Genomic DNA, 18,282 nt, shown 5'->3' on the forward strand with positions numbered 1-18,282 from the left:
AATTCTTACTATCTAATGAAAGAAAGTCTTTCATCAAAGTTTTTGTGTAATTAGGAATGAGATGGACTATAAGATATTTGTTAATAAATCATTTTAAGAAATGACAAAACTTAGGTATAATACCTTAAATACCGTTCTTTAGGTTGCCCAATTAATATTGAATCATGTGACTACTTAATTAAAAAATACACTTCAATTCCATGAGGAAAAATCCACATAGCAAAATCTTAAGATGAGAACCTAAGGAACAACACCTAAATACTATTCCTAAGTTTTGCCCTTTTAAAAAAATTTTAATACCAACTTTTATAGAAAATATAAAAAGTTATATCCAATTAAGACTTCCACTAACTTTTCCCTTGAATTTTTATCTTCTCATGGTGGCGGGCAATAATTCCAAATCTCAAATGCTACCTTCCTGGAACACAAAATTAGACAATAACGCAAATCAAGCCCCACGGCAGAGACATCACTCCACCAAAATAAGCATGTCCTAGAAACTATTAGCTAAAGGAAGAGAGAGAGAGAGAGAGCATGTCCCAAAACCAAGATACAAGGCACTACCAGCTTGGAATAGCTTTTAAAATTAGAAAAGAATACAGACTTCCATTCCTTCTACCAGACAAATTTCTCGTTTTCTATCAACTACAAGAACATACATTTAAGCCCAACCTAGAGCATACCAAAAACCTATGATCACACCTTCACTCCATAAACTCAACTCTTAATATCAACATGAAAGAATCTCCACTAAGCAAGAAGAATCCCATCAGTGAAATCTCACACAACATCCATGTAATTTGTATTAGCAGAACTTGAGATTCCATTTTGCCACTGTTGCCAACAAAATTTGTTGAAAGTGGACGATAGTCATGTTCACTGTAAGACCACAAACAGTCAGTTAAACTAATTTTCGTTTAAGAATATAGGTATACCCAGTCAGGCCTGCTCTCAACCACAATCAGTGTAAGATCACAAAGAATTACCCACATCGCTTATACTTCAGATTTTAAGGAATGCCTAACACATACTAGATCATCCAATTTATTGCCATCCATTTTGTACAAGGAGACAGCTTGCATTTGCATGTAGTGATCTTGTGCTTCCTTCCTAAGATTTTTAAAAGGCATGACTTCCCATTTACTGTAATTTGAGTACTTCCTGACATCGCTCATGTCTGGAGATCCTGAGATGGGTCCATTGCTGTCAGGCTCCACATTGCCCCACACCTTACAACTACCAAACTGGCTCAAATCACCCACCTGACTACCTTGACTCTTCTTTAAGCGCAAAGCTGCAGCGTGAGCTCTGCTAATCATATCTCGACTAGGTACATCTGACCATTCTTGCTTCCTCTTGGATCTCATGGGAGAATGGATCCTAATAACCTGACAGACATGAACCCTGGTCATTCAGAGAGAATAATTGGGGCATATGGGCCTGAGGTAATAAGAGTGTATGATAGCTTCTTAGAGAGAGAGAGGGGGGGGGGGGGGGGGAGAGAGTAAAATGGAGAGAGAGAATATCCTTACCCCAAGGCATTCTAGAAGCTGATAGTATGCTCTCCCTTGAAGTGGATTGTGCCCCTTCCTAGGTGTAGAGAAGTATCGCGTCCTATCATAAAGATCATGACATATATGAGCTAGAATGCAAAGATATCAGCATAGAGTAAAACATGTAAATAAGGAAACCTGATTTTAATGATATCCTGATACAAGTCAAAAATATATATCCAGCCAGCATACAAGGCAATGGCAAATAACAATTAATTGAGATACAGATGCAAATAACAAGGACATCAGCAGGTTATCAATTGATGGAAAGTAAAATAATATAAGCAAGAAAATCAGAGCTAACCATTCAGTATAACCAGGATCAACAGTGAAACCATATATGTCAACAATGTCACACATGGAGAGTGCTAGTTCTATAGATTTCATTCCAGTTCCTTTGGCACCTCGACGCAGCACAATTCCTTGGAAAAGATAAACCGGATTTGGAATACTCTGCAACAAAAACAATCCAAAATGTCAAAATGATCACTGTCTTTTAAGGAGGCCTCAATTAGTGGTTCTGCATGTAACAAGTGTCCAACCACACTACAACAAGAACATTTTACAAAAGCACTAAATGATAAAGGACGTTTACAGAAACAACTAATATTTATCATCACAGAAGTGAGGTACTTGGCAAACTGAAAGAATGATCTAGCACACAGATAGAAGCACGAGTTACACAAATTACATAACTCAGAAAAGCAACTCAATCACTCATTCATCTGATCATGATGCATGTCCTCTTTCTTCAGGTATGTGACCATTAAGGCCAGCATTAGATCTTGTTAGCTTGTATGTACAGTCTTCCCACTTAACTATCTACTTGGCAATGAGGAATGCAACAGCATTCTAAGACAAGATTTTCACCTTAATCATAGCATTGAAGTCTCTATGTGTAACACTTTTAATTATAAGCACCTCATCAACTGCAAGAGAAAAGAATTGTGAGTCATTAAACTGTCTAGATCCTGCACCAACAGAAATTTATGACTTTACTAAAAAGGGCACCAAAATCAGAGGCATCCTAAATGGTAGCCAATAACAAAGGAACTATGGAAGACTAAGCGTATAGTTTATCACTCCTTTTTTTATTATTATTATGGATTAAGGCTTGTTGTTGATGTAATCTAAAACTTATGTTCAACCTGTACCATCATTCTTAGAGATAATAGTGAATTTTCAACAGTCAGTGCTAGAATTCAAGTTGTGGATTTCCATTGAAAAGATTGAGCACTATAAAAATGGTTTTCTGTAAAAGTTGGATGAGACTAAGAATCTTATACGAGTCAAAAATCTCATAATGCATCAATAACTGGTTAGGAAAAAGCAACAATAAACAGAAGAACAAGAAACACTACCATAACACAACTGAAATGCAAGTGCAGCATAACTCTTGTTCCTAAAATATGATAAAATAAGAAAGAAGAGAAAAATATACTAAATAAGAATTTTAAGAACCCATATTAATAAAACAAAATATATAGAACAACTTACCAGACCCATTTAGAATGGTGACCATGTTACGAGCAGCACCCCTCACCACAAGTCGGAAATCCCTCTTCAGGCCAACATACTTGGCATATTTCTATAATATATCAAAAGACAAAATGAATAATTTCACCAAAAAACTTGAGTATGTCTATCACTTATATTACACTTAAAAAACTTTTTATTTTTATTTTTATTTTTGGTTGATATCTAATATGGAAAGGAGGAAATATCATAATTGGAGTGCCTGGTGACCAGACATACCTATGAAAGTAAGTGTGAATAATAGATACTATGTAGAGGAAAATGCAAGTTGGAAAGAACCAAGCAAATTATCTAAACAAACGATCAATTTCATTCTCAAAAGGAGTGTATGTGCATGTATAGCTAACAGAGACTCAAGGGCCATCAAATAACTGCATATTAAGAAATGACAAGAATTCATTGATGATAAGGAAAATATTTTTCACCTCATTAACAGGAGCCTCATTGTCTCGTATAACAGCATCATGACCATCAATCTCTTTCCCAAACTCTGTCTTTAAGAGATCTCCTGAGTTTCCAACAACTGCACATCTGCGGAACTGCCGGGGATGAAAAGGGGGTTTCGCTGGTAAAATCAAATTCAGGTGTTCTTCACAAAGGGTCCGGTTATGGCATTTTTTTGCTCCCCTGCAACCAAGGAAACAAAGGTATAAAGAGACTTCCTTGATGACAAACCAAAATGACATATATAAAACCACAAGGCATGACTGTGTAGAACCATACAATTGTGCTATCCTTTTTGCTGCATAATCTAGCCACCCATCAGGTCGAGCATCCAAATACTCCCTTGTCAACACAGTAGTCATGTTACGATACTGCATCCTAAAATTGTTTAGTACCTATACTCTCCTCAAAAAATAATTACCCAAATGGAAAAAGGAATAACATCTGACCTGTTCCCATAATAGAATTGCCTCACAAACATCATATGTGTACTCCAAGGGTTCATATATTTTAAACTGTTCATTGTACTGCAATTATTATAACTAAAAATATCAGCATTCAGCAGCTTATAACAAAATGCATCATAGAGACTGAGAGTGGGGGAGAGTAGAATAAACATACCCAAGTACTGTTAGTGCCTTCGGGGAACTTAAGAATCAATTTGCAATGGTCAATTATATGTGCAGTGAGTCCAAGCCCCCTGTTTGCCTACACCCAATTTCAAGCTGAATACAAAACTGGCATGCTAGCAAATACAACAAATAATTATACAAGAGGAATAAAAGTGTACAACTTCTCACAAATATTCCAATTTCAATAAGCCAAAAAAAAAAAAAAGAAAAAAAAAAAGAAAAACCAACTAATTAGCAAAGTTCAACAACCCTTAGTCCCAAATTTGTTGGGGTTGGCTATGGATCATCAACAGATTCATTAATATTTATTCTTTTCCTTCATTCTACTCTATCTAAAGTCATACTCATTGTCACTTCCTTGATTTACATGTCTTTTATTATTTCTACTGATGTTAGTTTGTGATGCTGGGGTCTTGGGTCGAAACGGGCGATATTTTAGTAGGTAAATTAACGCCTCAGGTGGCAAAAGAATCGTCGTATACCCCAGAGGACAGATTATTAAGAGCCATACTTGGCATTCAGGTATCCACTTCAAAAGAAACTTGTCTAAACTACCCATAGGTGGTATAAAAGAATAATAAGTAAAAATAATATAATATATAAGGAAAAGTCGATTATCTATTCAATTATATCATATTAAATTGATTGCCGGAGCACTTAGAGAATTTCATGAGTCTGTATACAAACAAAGTATCTTTCGACTTTTCCGCAACGAATAATTCCATTCCCCGTTCGTCTATCCAAAAAAATTCAAGATTCAATTAATAAGCATTAGTAATAGAAGAGTTGTCATATCAAGATTTAACGATCCCTTTTCAATATTCACTAATATAATCTTTCCGCTTTTGCTCTTCCTCTACCTTTTTATTTATTTTTTTATTTATTTTTTTTTTATTCCTTCAACTTAGATCAACTCGTTCTTTCTTACCATGCCAGTGCATTAATTGCTCTACTCTAAACATAACTAAACTATCTCAAGCGACTCTTCCTCATCTTTCCATCAACATGAGCCACCACTATCTTTAAACTAATTTTCTCATTTCCATCAACATGAGCTGAAAAATCAGTCTCACATATCTAAACATATCAAGTTTAGAACAGTGGTAAGTTAAAACTGAACCAACCCAATTAAACCCAAAACAAATTACCTTTGCTAAAACTAATTGAACATCTATAATTCAATCCCAAAAACAAAAGCACTACAGAGGTAGAAAGGCCAATTATCATAAAAAAACAGATTGGATTGGAGCATGTATATAATCAAAGCTAGAGAACCCAGAAAGGAATTCATGTAAAAATGGTAAATTTAGCGAGAAATGTGGGAAGAAATTAATGCTAACCACGCATTGCTGAACACTGGACTGAAATTCTGACAAAACCCGAACTTCTTCTCTGTTGAGATCTGATTTATTCTGATTACCTGAAGAAACACATTCCAAATTTGGAATAAGAAAGAATGGGAAATTGGGTGTGAGTGTAAAAGTTAACAAATTTCAAAGAAAGAAAGGAGAAACCTGTGAAGAAAGAGGATTGGATAGCGAAAACGAAGAGAGAGAAGAGAACGGCAGAGCAGACCAGATGGAGAAGCAAAGGTCGTTTGTTGTTGTTCGAAGATGTCTTGTGAGATCTCATGATCGAGAGAGCAGAGAGAAGAACACTTTTCACAATTATACAAAACACGCAAAGACACACACTCCCTATCTCTCTCTCTCTCTCTCAGAGTATTGTGCAGATCGGTTTAGTAATTTAGTTTTAGCATTTTATAATGGGTTGGGCTGAACAAAAAAAGTCATTTTGTGGACTACTTGGACTAATGTTGATTTTGGTGAAATCCTAAAATCTAGTCATGAAATTTTAGGGACATTATTTTGGGCTATTATACCTAAACTGTTTTGCTTTCAGTTGTCACCATGTATATCTTCTCTCTAGTTTATTTTGTTTTCCACTATGTCTAGATTTGATCAAATCCATTAAGATCATGACACGTGACAAAATGTGACAAAATGGACCTTTATCGTAACTCTTACCGGTTCTTGACCCAATTTTTGTCCATAAAAAATAGGTTTCATTTATAACTGATGTTTTTACTATTTAAGTTGTCTTTGTGAAGTGATTTTCTCTCTTTTCTTAATCAACAAATATATGGGTATAAAATTTATTTTTACTTAAGATTTATTTATGAATTATGATGGGTACATACAAAAATAATGTTAATATGACCCATATAAAAATGATGTTACTCTCATTACAACATGCTAAGCCAAGTTCAACTATTTTGAAAAAATGCGGTGTCTTTGAATCTCAAACATCACTCTTATAGGTTGAGTAGCAAACAACTATTTTATTCATTGGGTTATTTATCATCTCTATTTCAAAGTTGACGTATATAATCACAATGAATTTTGTTATATGAGTCCTTCATTACATTTTCTTAATTTAATGCGCTATCATACAACTACTTTTTATTACTTTCTTCTCTCTCTTTTTTTTTTTTTTTAATTTTAATTTACTTACTTTTTAGATTAATATAAAAAGGTTTCTTTGTGTGATGAAAATTAATGTCATTTGGGAACATAATGACACCTCTCTTTTTTGAAAAATTATTGAATACATCGATAGCCCTAATGACATCTTCTCTCTTTTGAGAAAATCTTCAACTTGAACAGTTACACGATCCTCCTAATTCCTAATTAATAGAATTAGACCATTCTGGTTTTTTATGATTATATGATTGTTTTAAAAGTAAGAGATGATAAAAATAATAATAACATCTTTTTATTGGTGGAAGACTATGTGACTGTCCTCTCGTTATATTGATCTCTCATTGAATAAGAGATCATGTTCGAGTTTCAATAAAAACAAAAAATGGATCAGTTTTAGGGGTACTCAACCCATAAATTGGGTTTGGGGATAAATTGTATGGTACCAAAACCGACCAACCGATGAATTCATGAAGTCATTTTGAGCCCATTTTTCTAAGCCTAGCTTGTCGTCATTTCACTGCTCTACTTACAGATAATGGATAGGAATGGCATGACAAATAGTTGCACTTATATCATCTGCCCATTTTGCCTGACCAAAACTTCATATTACACATAAAAACTTATCTAGCCTAGGAAAATATTTCAAACCGGCCCATAATTTTTCACATTTGCTTTCTTCACTGTACACATAAAAGACCCCCCCCCTCTCTCTCTCTCTCTCTCTCTCTCTCTCTCTCTCTCTCTCTCTCTCTCTCCCCTAACTGCTAAAAAAAAGTGACCAGAGATGAAACTTTGATTTCAACTTCACTTTTTCTTTAACTAAAGTCCACATCTTCTCCTTGGAATCCCCTATACGAAATCCTGCCAAAAAAAAAAACCCATTCAATGTCATTACTACACTTCAATTTGTGCAACACAACACATACCTATAACCTACCAAAAAAAAAAAAAAAAAAAAACTCATTCAGCTAGTCAACATTCTCACTGGGCCTGTTCACGGGTCGGTTCGGGTCAGGTTTGTGCCCAACCCAGAACCGACCCGACCAGATCGGATGGTCGGAATTTCAACCCGCCGCCGACTGCGTGGTTGATCGGATCGGGCGGATCAAACGTTCAACAGAGGGCGGTCGGTTCGGTCGGAGTTGGAAATCTGAAAATCGGCCAAATTCCAGCACTTTAATGGCGAAATTTCGGTGATATTTTCACCGGATTTTCGCTGGATTTTCTTCGGATTTGTCGAAATCACATCAGGTTCGGCGAAATCTTGCCAGATCTAGTGAGATCTTGCCAAATCTGGTGAAGATTCCATGGATCTAGCTGAGATCTCGCCGGAAATGGCTGAGATCTCGCTGGATCTAAAAAACTTCTTCCGGAAATGCTTAGATCTCGGTTCGGTCGGGTTTCTTCAGGTTTTGGAGAGAAAACCCGCCAACCGACCCACCGTTTTCGGGTTCTAGAGGCCGAGATCCGCTGCCGACCGTCACCTGCGTCAGGTTAGACGGTTGTCGGGCCGGATCGGACGGGTTTGGGCAGGTTGGTCGGATCACGGTTTTGTTGGACACCCCTAATTCTCACACTTCTGAACCTTAGGGGTGGAAATATAGGTACAGGAGAAACCTCTCTCAATTTCCTCTTCTCGGTGACTGTGGGTCGAAGTTTCAGACCTGTTGAACCACGTTTTCCCTATAGAGCTGAAACTTGAGAGCCAAAATCCATTGAGTTAGGAAACATTTTCACAATTCTGAATCTTAGAGGTGGAAATATGAGTACAGGAGTACCTTCCCTCTCTTTCTCACAACCTCTCTCAATTTCCTTTTCTCAGTGACTATGGGTCGAAGTTTCAAACCTGTTATGTTTTTATGCTTTTTTTGCACTTTTTTTATTAGCATTTTAATTCTCTCTTGTCAAAGCATCATGAGCCTTTGTTTTCTATACATTTTGAATTTTGGGCTTGATTCTCTATAAATAAATACTTCTAAAGAACCTAAGGGGAGATTTGGGCCATTTTCGCATTTTCGGCCCTTGTCGCAAAAACATCCCCAATAAATGTTAATTGATTCATATAGAAGTAATGTTACTCCAATTACTACATGCTAAGTCAAGTTCAACCGTTTTGAAAAAATGCAGTGTCTTTGAATCTCAAACATTACTCTTTTATATATATATTGAGAAGTAAACATTACTCTTATAGGTTGAGTAGCAAACAACTATTTTAAAGTTGATGGATATAATCACAAAATTCTGTTATACAAGTCCTTCATTACATTTCCTTAATTTAATGCTCTATCATACAACTACTTTTTATTACTTTGTTCTCTTCTTCTTTTTTAAAATTTACTTTAGATTAATATAAAGGGTTTCTTTGTGTAATGAAAATTAAGGTCATTTTGGGAACAAAATGAAACCTCTCTTTTTGAAAAATTATTCAATACTTATTTTTTGTGGTTATGTTGTGGCTTTAAAAGTAAGAGATGATAAATAGATAAATAAATAAAACATCTTTTTATTGCTGGAAGAATATGTGATTATGCTCTCTTTATATTTATTTCTTGTTAAAGAGTAATACTAGGGACACATAACTTGGTAGAATTTTATGCCACAACTTGTCTTATGGCAAGTTGTGATTTGTAGAGGTGTGATGGTGGGTCATGTCACATGTGGAGGCACCTTTACCAATCACAACTTGTTACATGGCAAGTTGTAATACAAAATTGTGTCAATTTATGTGTTCCTAATATTATTTCTCATTCAATAAGATATCATGCTCGAGTTCCAATAAAAACAATAAATGGGCTTGGGGATAAATTGTATGGTACCAAAACCGACCAACCGATGAATTCATGAAGTCATTTTGATCCCATTTTTCTAAGCCTAACTTGTCATCATTTTGCTGCTCTACTTACAGATAATGGATAGGAATGGCATGACAAATAGTTGCACTTATATCATCTGCCCATTTTGCCTGACCAAAACTTCATATTACACATAAAAACTTAACTAGCCTAGGAAAATATTTCAAACCGGCCCATACTTTTCACATTTGCTTTCTTCGCTGTATACATAAAAGACCCTCTCTCTCTCTCTCTCCTAACTGCTAAAAAAAGTGACCAGAGATAAAACTTTGATTTCAACTTCACTTTTTCTTTAACTAAAGTCCACATCTTCTCCTTGGAATCCCATATACGAAATCCTGCCAAAAAAAAAAAAAAAAAACCCATTCAATGTCATTACTACACTTCAATTTGTGCAACACAACACATACCTATAACATACATAAATTTTCTTTTTGTACTAATCAGTAATCACAATCAATAAGTTCACAAAAAAAATTATATAAATACTTCTTTTCATATTTGGTAAATATATTATTATGATTAGTATACAACAAAAATGATTTCAGAGTAATTATCTCATCAAGTTGTCAAATTTTAGAAAAATTACCAACAACACAATATTTTTCGCAACTTATTAAAGAAATTGACTATTAATACTAGTAGAAAAAAAGTGATGAATTCAAATTTAGCTTGGGTCCAGAGTCTTTTGCACTAGACATGTTGCCGTGTGTTCAAAAATTATTACATGGCAACATCTCATTGGGTCTAGTGTACAGGAAGCACCGAACCCAAATCTCTCTTGATAGATTTATATAGAAGTGTTATGATGTTATTCACCACCTTCTTCTTCTTCTTTTTTGGCTTTTTGAGAATCTCTTGTGTGAAATACTTTTAATTGAGTAATTTAAAAGACACAAAATTTCAAATGATAATAACATTTGGCCTGGCGCTCTGGCTCAAACTCAAAAATTACAAGTTACTCAATTTTTTAGTATTTTTTATTTTATTGAAAGGATAATTTTGAAAGATAATTTACTACTATAAAATTCTAATAATAATAATAATAATATTTCGCCCGAATTTGAGCTAAATTTTAAGGGAAATTGTAAAATAAAAAACAAAAATGAATATAAACATTCTGTTATCGTTTTCTCTTTCTTGGTAACCAAACAGAAAATAAAGCAAACAAATTAAAATTTTATCAAGCTTAATCCGTTTCTTTCTTGGTAAAAGTAATGACTAGGTGAAGTAATCGTTCTTTGTTGTTTAACTGGAAAATTTATATTCTTCCTTTTTCTGAATTTTCCTTAAGTTTTTCTCGGGAATGAAACTAAGAAAACAAAAGGTCAAAGAAGGCTAACCTTGATTATGTCCGTCTGGTTCGATTTTCTCAGTGTAACGACTTGACAGTTGTTGTGGTGGTGGTCTTGCCGCTGAGAGGTGAGCTCGGCAAGGTCGGCTTCGTGAACATCACCACCTCCATCGCCGATTCCACATCATCATGATAATCACGATCACGATCATGATGATCATGATGATAAAGATGATGATGATGATGAGAGTGTTCTTTGAGTCCGAGACCGAAATCCTCGCCGAGATGCGAGTCTTCCTCTCGGATCTTCAAGATCTGACTGTGCACGTACTTCATCGTCGTCGCCTTCTTCTTCGGCACATTCTTTCCAGCGAGGAGATCGCCGGAATTCACTCTCAGCTCCGTCTCCGGCGACGGTATCACCACCTTCTTCGGTTTCTGAAGATCAGACTCGTTCACGTGCTTCACCGTCATCTTTCTTTCTTTTTTCTCTCGGACACGACACGACACGGCACCGAAATGAAGCGATACGATACGTTTTCTTTTTCGAGGGCGATAATTATAAAATCAAAACGCAAAGAGCTTTGCTTTGAGAAATCTTTCTGTTAAATATTTTTTGCATGCAAAATTCGAATGGAATTTAGCTATTTATAGAGGGCGGGGGTGAAACGTTGCGTTTTGTGATTGGGTGACACGTGGCAAGAATATCACGTGTTGAATTGAAAATGACGTGAGGTTAATAATAGTTGTTGAAAGATTGAAAAATGCTAAAATCACACCAAAATTTATCATATTTTTCACAATAATTGAATTAATAAATTTTTATATGTCTTCATCTGAACATGATATTATTAACTTTATTTTATTACTTACGGCTAATAATTTGCCATGTCAATTTATTGTAAAATCTTTTGTACCTCTAAACTTTTTAACTAGGGTTTTCGGTTTTGAATTTATGGGGGACCAGTGAGTCTATGAAGCTCATCAGGTCGTTGCCGTTTTGTTAGGATTCAACATTTTTTTTGTGTTTTGGCTCAATGCCACGTCTCTTGGACCTTTCTAAAAGATTTTATTTTCATTTGTTGAAGTGATAATTATTAGTGATTAGACACCCCACTAATCCTGGTTTGGGGTACTAGGTGTTAAATAGAGATTGGGTTTTGGGGTATTGGGTCACCATCAATCTGTTTACCTTGGATGCTTGTGTGGTATAATTGCGGTTTGATACACAGGATCAATTATCAAATACTGTTTTCTTATATTAATTTATTGTTTTATTGGAGATTTAGTGGTGTGCATATGGCAGAGAAAATCACAAGTGAGGTTGAGTGTCTTAGAGCATCCACAACAGTGGAGCTATAATGCTATAATACTAAAATTTAGCTCCACAAACACAAAAGTCTTGCTGCAGCAGTGGAGCTAAATCTAAAAAATTTAGCTCCATTGCTACAGTGCACATCTATAAATAGATGTGCACTGTTCATCACATCTAAAAGAAAAAAATATTATTATATTAAATTTCTCTCTCTTCTTTTATTAAAAAAATATTTTTTTCCTTTTTCTTTCTTTTCTCTCTCTCTCTCCGGTGTCACTTCTTTCTTCCTCTTTCTTCATCTTCCAGTCCTCCATTTTAATCAAACCAGCCTCTCTGCTCAGTCCTCCGAAGCCCAGCGCCGATCGCCGATCGAAGTCCATCCCAAAGCCGACCACTCCTCGCTGCCTAGCGCCGATCGCCGATCGAAGCCCAGCCCAACGTCGACCACTCCTCAGCACCGATCGCTGATCGAAGCCCAGCCCAGCACCGACCACTCCTCGCTGCCCAGCGCCGATCGCCGTTGTTTTTGAGGTGTTGGGACCAAGGGGAGGTGGTTCGGAGATCAAAGGCTCGGACCTAGCTAGCCCCTCTTCTGACGAGCTCCAAGCAGAGAGCGGAGCGTACGAATCCAAGCCCACCGCTCACCACGAAGGCGTTTCCCTCTATTCCTTAGTTCTCGCTTAAGTGCATTTTTTTTTTTTTTTTTTTGGGGGGGGTTTCTCTGACTTTTTTTTTTCTTCCTCTCTCTCCTCTTTTGCAGCTGCAACTGTTTTAAATTCACTGGACACTCAAATGGTGAATGTAGACTGGCCCATATTATGACAAATCAGAATTTGATCTGATGTGCTGGCGGGGGATGGATTAGGAATTAGGATTTTGTAGAGTTACCATCTTGTGTTTGTGTTTGTGTTTGTGGCAGTGGGCTTGTGCTTGTTGTGGTTTTTTTTTTTTTTTTTTTTTTTTTTTTTTTGCTGTGGACTGCCGGTAGTGGTGGTGGTGGTGGTGGTGGTGGTTGTGCCTGTGGTTGATGGTAGAGGTGGTTGAGGTTGGTGGTGTAATATTTTTTTGGTAGTGAAATATATTATTTTATTGTAGTGGTTATAATATTTTATTGTGATGTTTATATTATTTTATTATGCTGAAAGCTAAAATAGATCCACTGCTGCAGTATGTGTGTAGGTAAAATAGATAAAGTAACTTTTGGTGGAGCTAAATTGTTAAAAATTTAGCTCCACTGTTGTGGATGCTCTTATATAGCTTTTTGGGGTTAGCTGAGCTTAGTACATAATAGGGACACGTGGTGTGGAGTTTAGAAATTGGCATTCTGGTCACATCCGATACTAGTTGAAGCGGGTCCAACCAGATTTCTGTCGGGACTTACATGACATGGCAATTGACAAGCCCAAGTCTGTGGCATAAAATTTTCACAATATTTTTGGGTGTCGAGGTCTCATAATTGGTGTTTTTTTTTTTTTTTTTGATTGAGGTCTCATAATTGGTGTCAATAATATAAGATTATCAGAGAACTCACTAAATGATATTACACCAATTATAACTTGTCATAGTTTGACATCATGAACAATTTTTGTATCCTTGACACTTGTGTTAATAAAAATGAAATGTGGTTGATGGTGGAAATGCTTATAATGCAAACGTAGTTTGACATCATGAGCAATTTTTGTATCCTTGACACTTGTGTTAATAAAAATGAAATGTGGTTGATGGTGGAAATGCTTATAATGCAAACGTGGCAAGGGTGTGTTTGGTTTCAAAAGGGACCCAGGTAACAGGTGGAGTCTGGTGGCAGGAGCTTTGCCAAAATAGGTTTTCAAATGAAAACCGTGACATAATATCAGATCCAAAAACCGTGCACGAGTCAGAGAAGAGGCCAAGCTGCCCATATTTGAAGTGCAAGCAAAAACAGGAAGCCTAGGTGCCAAGAAAGGGGTAAAGCTGAAATTGAAATGCAAGCAAAACGGGATGACTTGGTGTTAATGATGCGTGTTTAACTGGGCACATTCCATCAAGAGAGAAAAGAGACTTCTTGCAAATCTATCTAAATTTAATAACCAAATCTATTGGCACACTTTTTTATTGGTAGAATGGTAGGTAACAAGATCAAAACTTCACAACTTGAGAACCTACAACAACCAATGGTAAAACACTTTTTTAAAGACAAAACTTAGGTAAGTATCTTAAACTTAAGTACAGAACTTTAAGTGCTTTTTCCTAAGTTCCTTCTTAAAATTCAACTATGTAACTACTTAACTAAAAAATACACTTCTATCTCATGAGAAAAAATCCAAATGGCAAAATTTTAAAAGAGGAATCCAAAAAACAGCACCTAAGAATTGTACCTAAGTCTTGCCCCTTTTCAAATTGGTAAATAGCAAGATCAGAACTTCACAACTTATCAACAGAAACCAGTGATTGTGGCGTGTTAAATACAACTAAGCTAATAATAGCTCATAATATACAAACCATTGACCATCTAACAAAGTGCACTAGTTGAAACAAGAACCATTCATATCCTCCATCACATGTAATCGATGATGATAGGAAATGTTGAACAATCTAGGTCAAAATGCAGCATTAAATCTTAAACGGACATGAATCTACAATTTCCAAATAAAATAGATATAGGCATCAACTGCCAAAATTTTCATTGATTAAACAAAATCATGGTGATCCATAGGAGTGCTTTCGAGTTCTATTCCAAATAAACCAAAATGAAACATGTACTAAAATTCACTAGGATAAAGATTTGAAAACAAATGTCAGGTACGCGAACAAAAGCCGAACATAAAGATGCCAGATAGGAAAAAATCTCAAATAGTTCCTAGGGTTGGAGCTAGCCTAAGCTTCATTCTTCATCCTCCTCACCTCCATCCCCACCAGAAGCCTTCTTGGCAGCTGCCTTCTGGTTCTTTCGCTTCACTCTTCCAGGGCGACCACCTCCGAAGGGGCTAGCAAGAGAGAAATCAATGTGCTTCTGAGAATCAACTCTCACCATGAAAGATGGTATGTTAACCACCTGCCTCCCAACCCTGACAAGGAAAGAAGTGGATGAATGTGTGAGATTCTGAGAGTTTAAAGAAACTATTAGATAATATAAAATGTGAAAGGACATGGCTAAACATGCATATGATAGGCACGAAAGATACTTAAATCCTCCTACGAAAATCAATATAGCACTGGACAATCAACATTAAGCTGCTATAAAAGAGATTATTCAAGTGGCCAGGAGCTGTTTCAGCACCATGTAACAAGGACATCACAGAAGCACACATGGCATCAAATACCCCAGAACCAGATAAAAAGAATCCTAAAACTAAATACATTTAAAAGAATACTGAACATGAAGCAAAGGTACACACAACTACAGTGCAAGCTGAATGTATACTGTGTTAAGAAAAGGTAGTGATCATAATGTGGTTTGATTGCACTTAGACAGAGGCAAGGAGAGTTACGTACTGGTGTACAACTACAAGAACATGGACAAACAGAAACTAGCAAAACATCAATGCCATTAATGTAGAGACAAATACAATATAAGTGAAAGGCAGTGAAAAGGACAATACATTTCACAGAAACAGACACAGGTGTTTTCATTCTAACTAGCTCACCAGGTAGCTACTAGCTATGGAACAGAAAAATCACCAAGCATCTTTTAAGTTAAGAAAAGGTAGTGATCATAATGTGGTTTGGTTGCACTTAGGCAGAGGTGCGGAAAGTTATATACAGATGTAAAACTACAAGAACATGCACAAACAGGAACTAGGAAAACATCAATGTCATTAATGTAGAGACAAATACAATATAAGTGAAAGGCATTGAAAAGCAAAACACATTTCACAGACAAACAACAGACACTGGTTTTCATTCTTACTAGCTCACCAAGCAGCTACTAGCTATAGAACAGAAAAATTACTAAGAGCTTGTTTGGATGGGATGAGTTTTGAGTGATATCACTCAGTTTTCTGTTTCCATTATCCAAATTGTGTGGGTCCCACAAAAAAAATAAAATTGTTTGGCTTAGTTTTCAACCCTTGTTTTCATTACTCAATTCTTTGATTTTTGAGTGATGAGTTATGGAAATTGAAAACACATTTTAGGCGTTTTCAATTTCCATAACTCAGTTTCCAATGGCATTTTCATAATTATCAGCCGCAATGTTTAACTTTTGGGTTTTTTTTTTTGAAACAAAGTAACGGGAACTGAGTGATGAGTGGGGTTTGGGAAATTGGGGTATTTTAAGTGATAAGTGATGAAAATTGAATGATAACAATTTACAAACCAAACGGGTCCTAAGCATCTTTAAGTGAATAACTAAGATAACAAATAACACTTTCATAAATTCTATTTACCACAATGCATTAGCCAATCAAACTAGTTATACATAATCTGTGTATATGTAAAACATAAAAGGATAAAACAAAATAAAAATTTAAACAATGTTAGTCATTTTTTGTGGGAATAAAACAGAATTTATACCTGATATGCCTCTGCCTAATAAGCACACGAGCATGGTGAATAGACTTGGCCATACCCGACTTGAACACAAGGGTTTGAAGCCGGCGCTCAAGAAAGTTCTCCACGGTTAAGGCCAGGACATAATCAAGCTTGTTCTGGCTCTCATCCAAAAGTCCATACCTGTTCATCCTACGCAAAAGGGCATCACCCTCAAAGATCCGACGAGGATTCTTTTCATCAAGAGTAAGAAGCTCCCTGGCAGCATTTCGGATGCGGCTCAAAGCATATTGAACCCTCCACAACTCCCTCTTACATCGGAGCCCATATTCTCCCACAAGCCTCAGTTCGTGGTCCAATCGCTCCTTCTCATATGGACGACGCGGCTTCTTGAAAGTCTTCCCATCTAAAACCAACCACCATTGCAAAGTTAATATACAGATGAACCATTAACTACAATGTCAAAATTCAACACGTAAATCATTATATTTAATCTTTGTACAGATCATTTCTGTAACAATTAGGGAAATCACGTAATGCATGAGGAATTTCATAAATTATTCATTTATGACGTAACAACAACCCAAAAGCTTCTACAAATACAATGTTAAACCGACCCAATTGAACATGGAAAAAAAACTGGGTCTCTTACTCTAGACAAGAATCGTAGAGCTACTTACGACTAGCCAGGTTATTGCATTAGGCACAGTTTTTAGAAGACTAATTTTAACCTACACATTACACTTTTCTAAGTAACAAATCCCAATTGATTGTTTCTCAGTTTTTTCTATTCCTCTCATAAACTACAACATAAGATTTTGGAGCAAAAACCCATAACAAGCTTAGGTTCGATTTTGTATTAAAAATGTACAGATCATTAAGGCAATTACGTATGAGAAATGTCATAAAATTCATTTATTAAGAAACAACATAATAGAAGCTTGTACAGCTATAAAATTAGACTAACCCAAATGAATATCAAATTACAGGGCCTCATATTTTCTATTGGGTATTTACAAAAATGGATTTTTTTTTTTTTTTTTTGTAAAAAAAATCCCCTTTCAACCAGCTATTTGATCGTATTAGGCACAGCTTGAAAGATCAATTCTGAATCAAAATATAACATTTTTTTCTAAGTAACATTAATCATTTTACATTTCGTCGTTTTTCTCAGCAAACAAACGAGGCAAATAGCTAAGAAAGTTACAATGTACAACTCGAAACAGTAAAAACCAACTGAACCTAATGCGTATCCAATAAAATCAATGCATAATTATCAAAGATCAATTTAACAAACAAATAAATCTCACACACACAACAACAAAAAAAAAAAAAAAAAAAAAAAGTGCATACACAAACATAACCACTTAGCTAATAAAATAATAAACCCTAAATCAAATCTCAGATCTGAATGAAATCTCAGAGAAAGTGAGAGCATACAGTTGCGGTAGAAAACGACGTGCACCATTGCTTCGGATCAACAGAGAGGTGCACAGAGATACAAGACGAGAGGGCACAAAATGAAACAACGTTTGGTTATATATACGGGCAAACCCTAAAACCCTAATTGCCAATCGCAAATTACCTTTTTGCCCATAAGTTATTTCGTGGGGGCCTATCAGAATTGGGCTGTGTTTGTTTATGGAGTTTTGGGCTTTAAACTTTGACAACACTATGTATAGGTTTTGGGCTGGGATCCGAAT

General features: G+C 35.8%; 2 protein-coding genes and 1 long non-coding RNA gene across 20 annotated transcripts in view; all 3 read right to left on the bottom strand.

Annotated features, from left to right (window-relative positions):
• Positions 1–5,918, bottom strand: part of LOC126715137 (sialyltransferase-like protein 1) — a 101,605-nt gene extending 95,687 nt beyond the window's left edge. For 5 of the 18 annotated variants that reach the window (XR_007651806.1, XR_007651807.1, XR_007651809.1 and 2 more), the window contains exons 1-2: positions 5,680–5,911; positions 5,506–5,585 (exon numbers count right to left, since the gene is read on the bottom strand). Coding sequence is in view for 13 of the 18 variants with exons in the window: in XM_050415583.1 (XP_050271540.1) it covers positions 5,506–5,585; positions 5,680–5,797 (198 nt within the window). In the remaining 5 variants the exon portion in view is untranslated. Of the gene's footprint in view, positions 1–551; positions 1,389–1,532; positions 1,615–1,857; positions 2,007–2,423; positions 2,483–3,050; positions 3,142–3,514; positions 3,717–3,812; positions 3,905–3,982; positions 4,061–4,154; positions 4,242–5,505; positions 5,586–5,679 lie in introns of those variants that run through there. The other 13 variants (XM_050415588.1, XM_050415587.1, XM_050415590.1 and 10 more) reach the window with 9 other exon arrangements.
• A 3,506-nt stretch (positions 5,919–9,424) lies between these two features.
• Positions 9,425–11,410, bottom strand: LOC126715141 (uncharacterized). Its single transcript, XR_007651811.1, has 2 exons — positions 10,844–11,410; positions 9,425–9,838 (listed from the first exon to the last, which is right to left on the bottom strand). It is a non-coding gene; the product is annotated as an uncharacterized LOC126715141 (long non-coding RNA).
• Positions 11,411–14,738: 3,328 nt separating this feature from the next.
• LOC126715142 (40S ribosomal protein S9-2) lies at positions 14,739–18,235 on the bottom strand. The gene is made up of 3 exons (XM_050415595.1): positions 18,020–18,235; positions 16,604–16,985; positions 14,739–15,156 (listed from the first exon to the last, which is right to left on the bottom strand). Exons 1-3 carry the CDS (start codon positions 18,045–18,047, stop codon positions 14,973–14,975), a joined length of 594 nt encoding a protein of 197 aa, XP_050271552.1. The 5' UTR covers positions 18,048–18,235; the 3' UTR covers positions 14,739–14,972.
• Positions 18,236–18,282: the final 47 nt, after the last annotated feature.

This window comes from Quercus robur, chromosome 2 (assembly GCF_932294415.1).
Source record: "Quercus robur chromosome 2, dhQueRobu3.1, whole genome shotgun sequence".
Lineage (NCBI taxonomy): Eukaryota > Viridiplantae > Streptophyta > Magnoliopsida > Fagales > Fagaceae > Quercus > Quercus robur.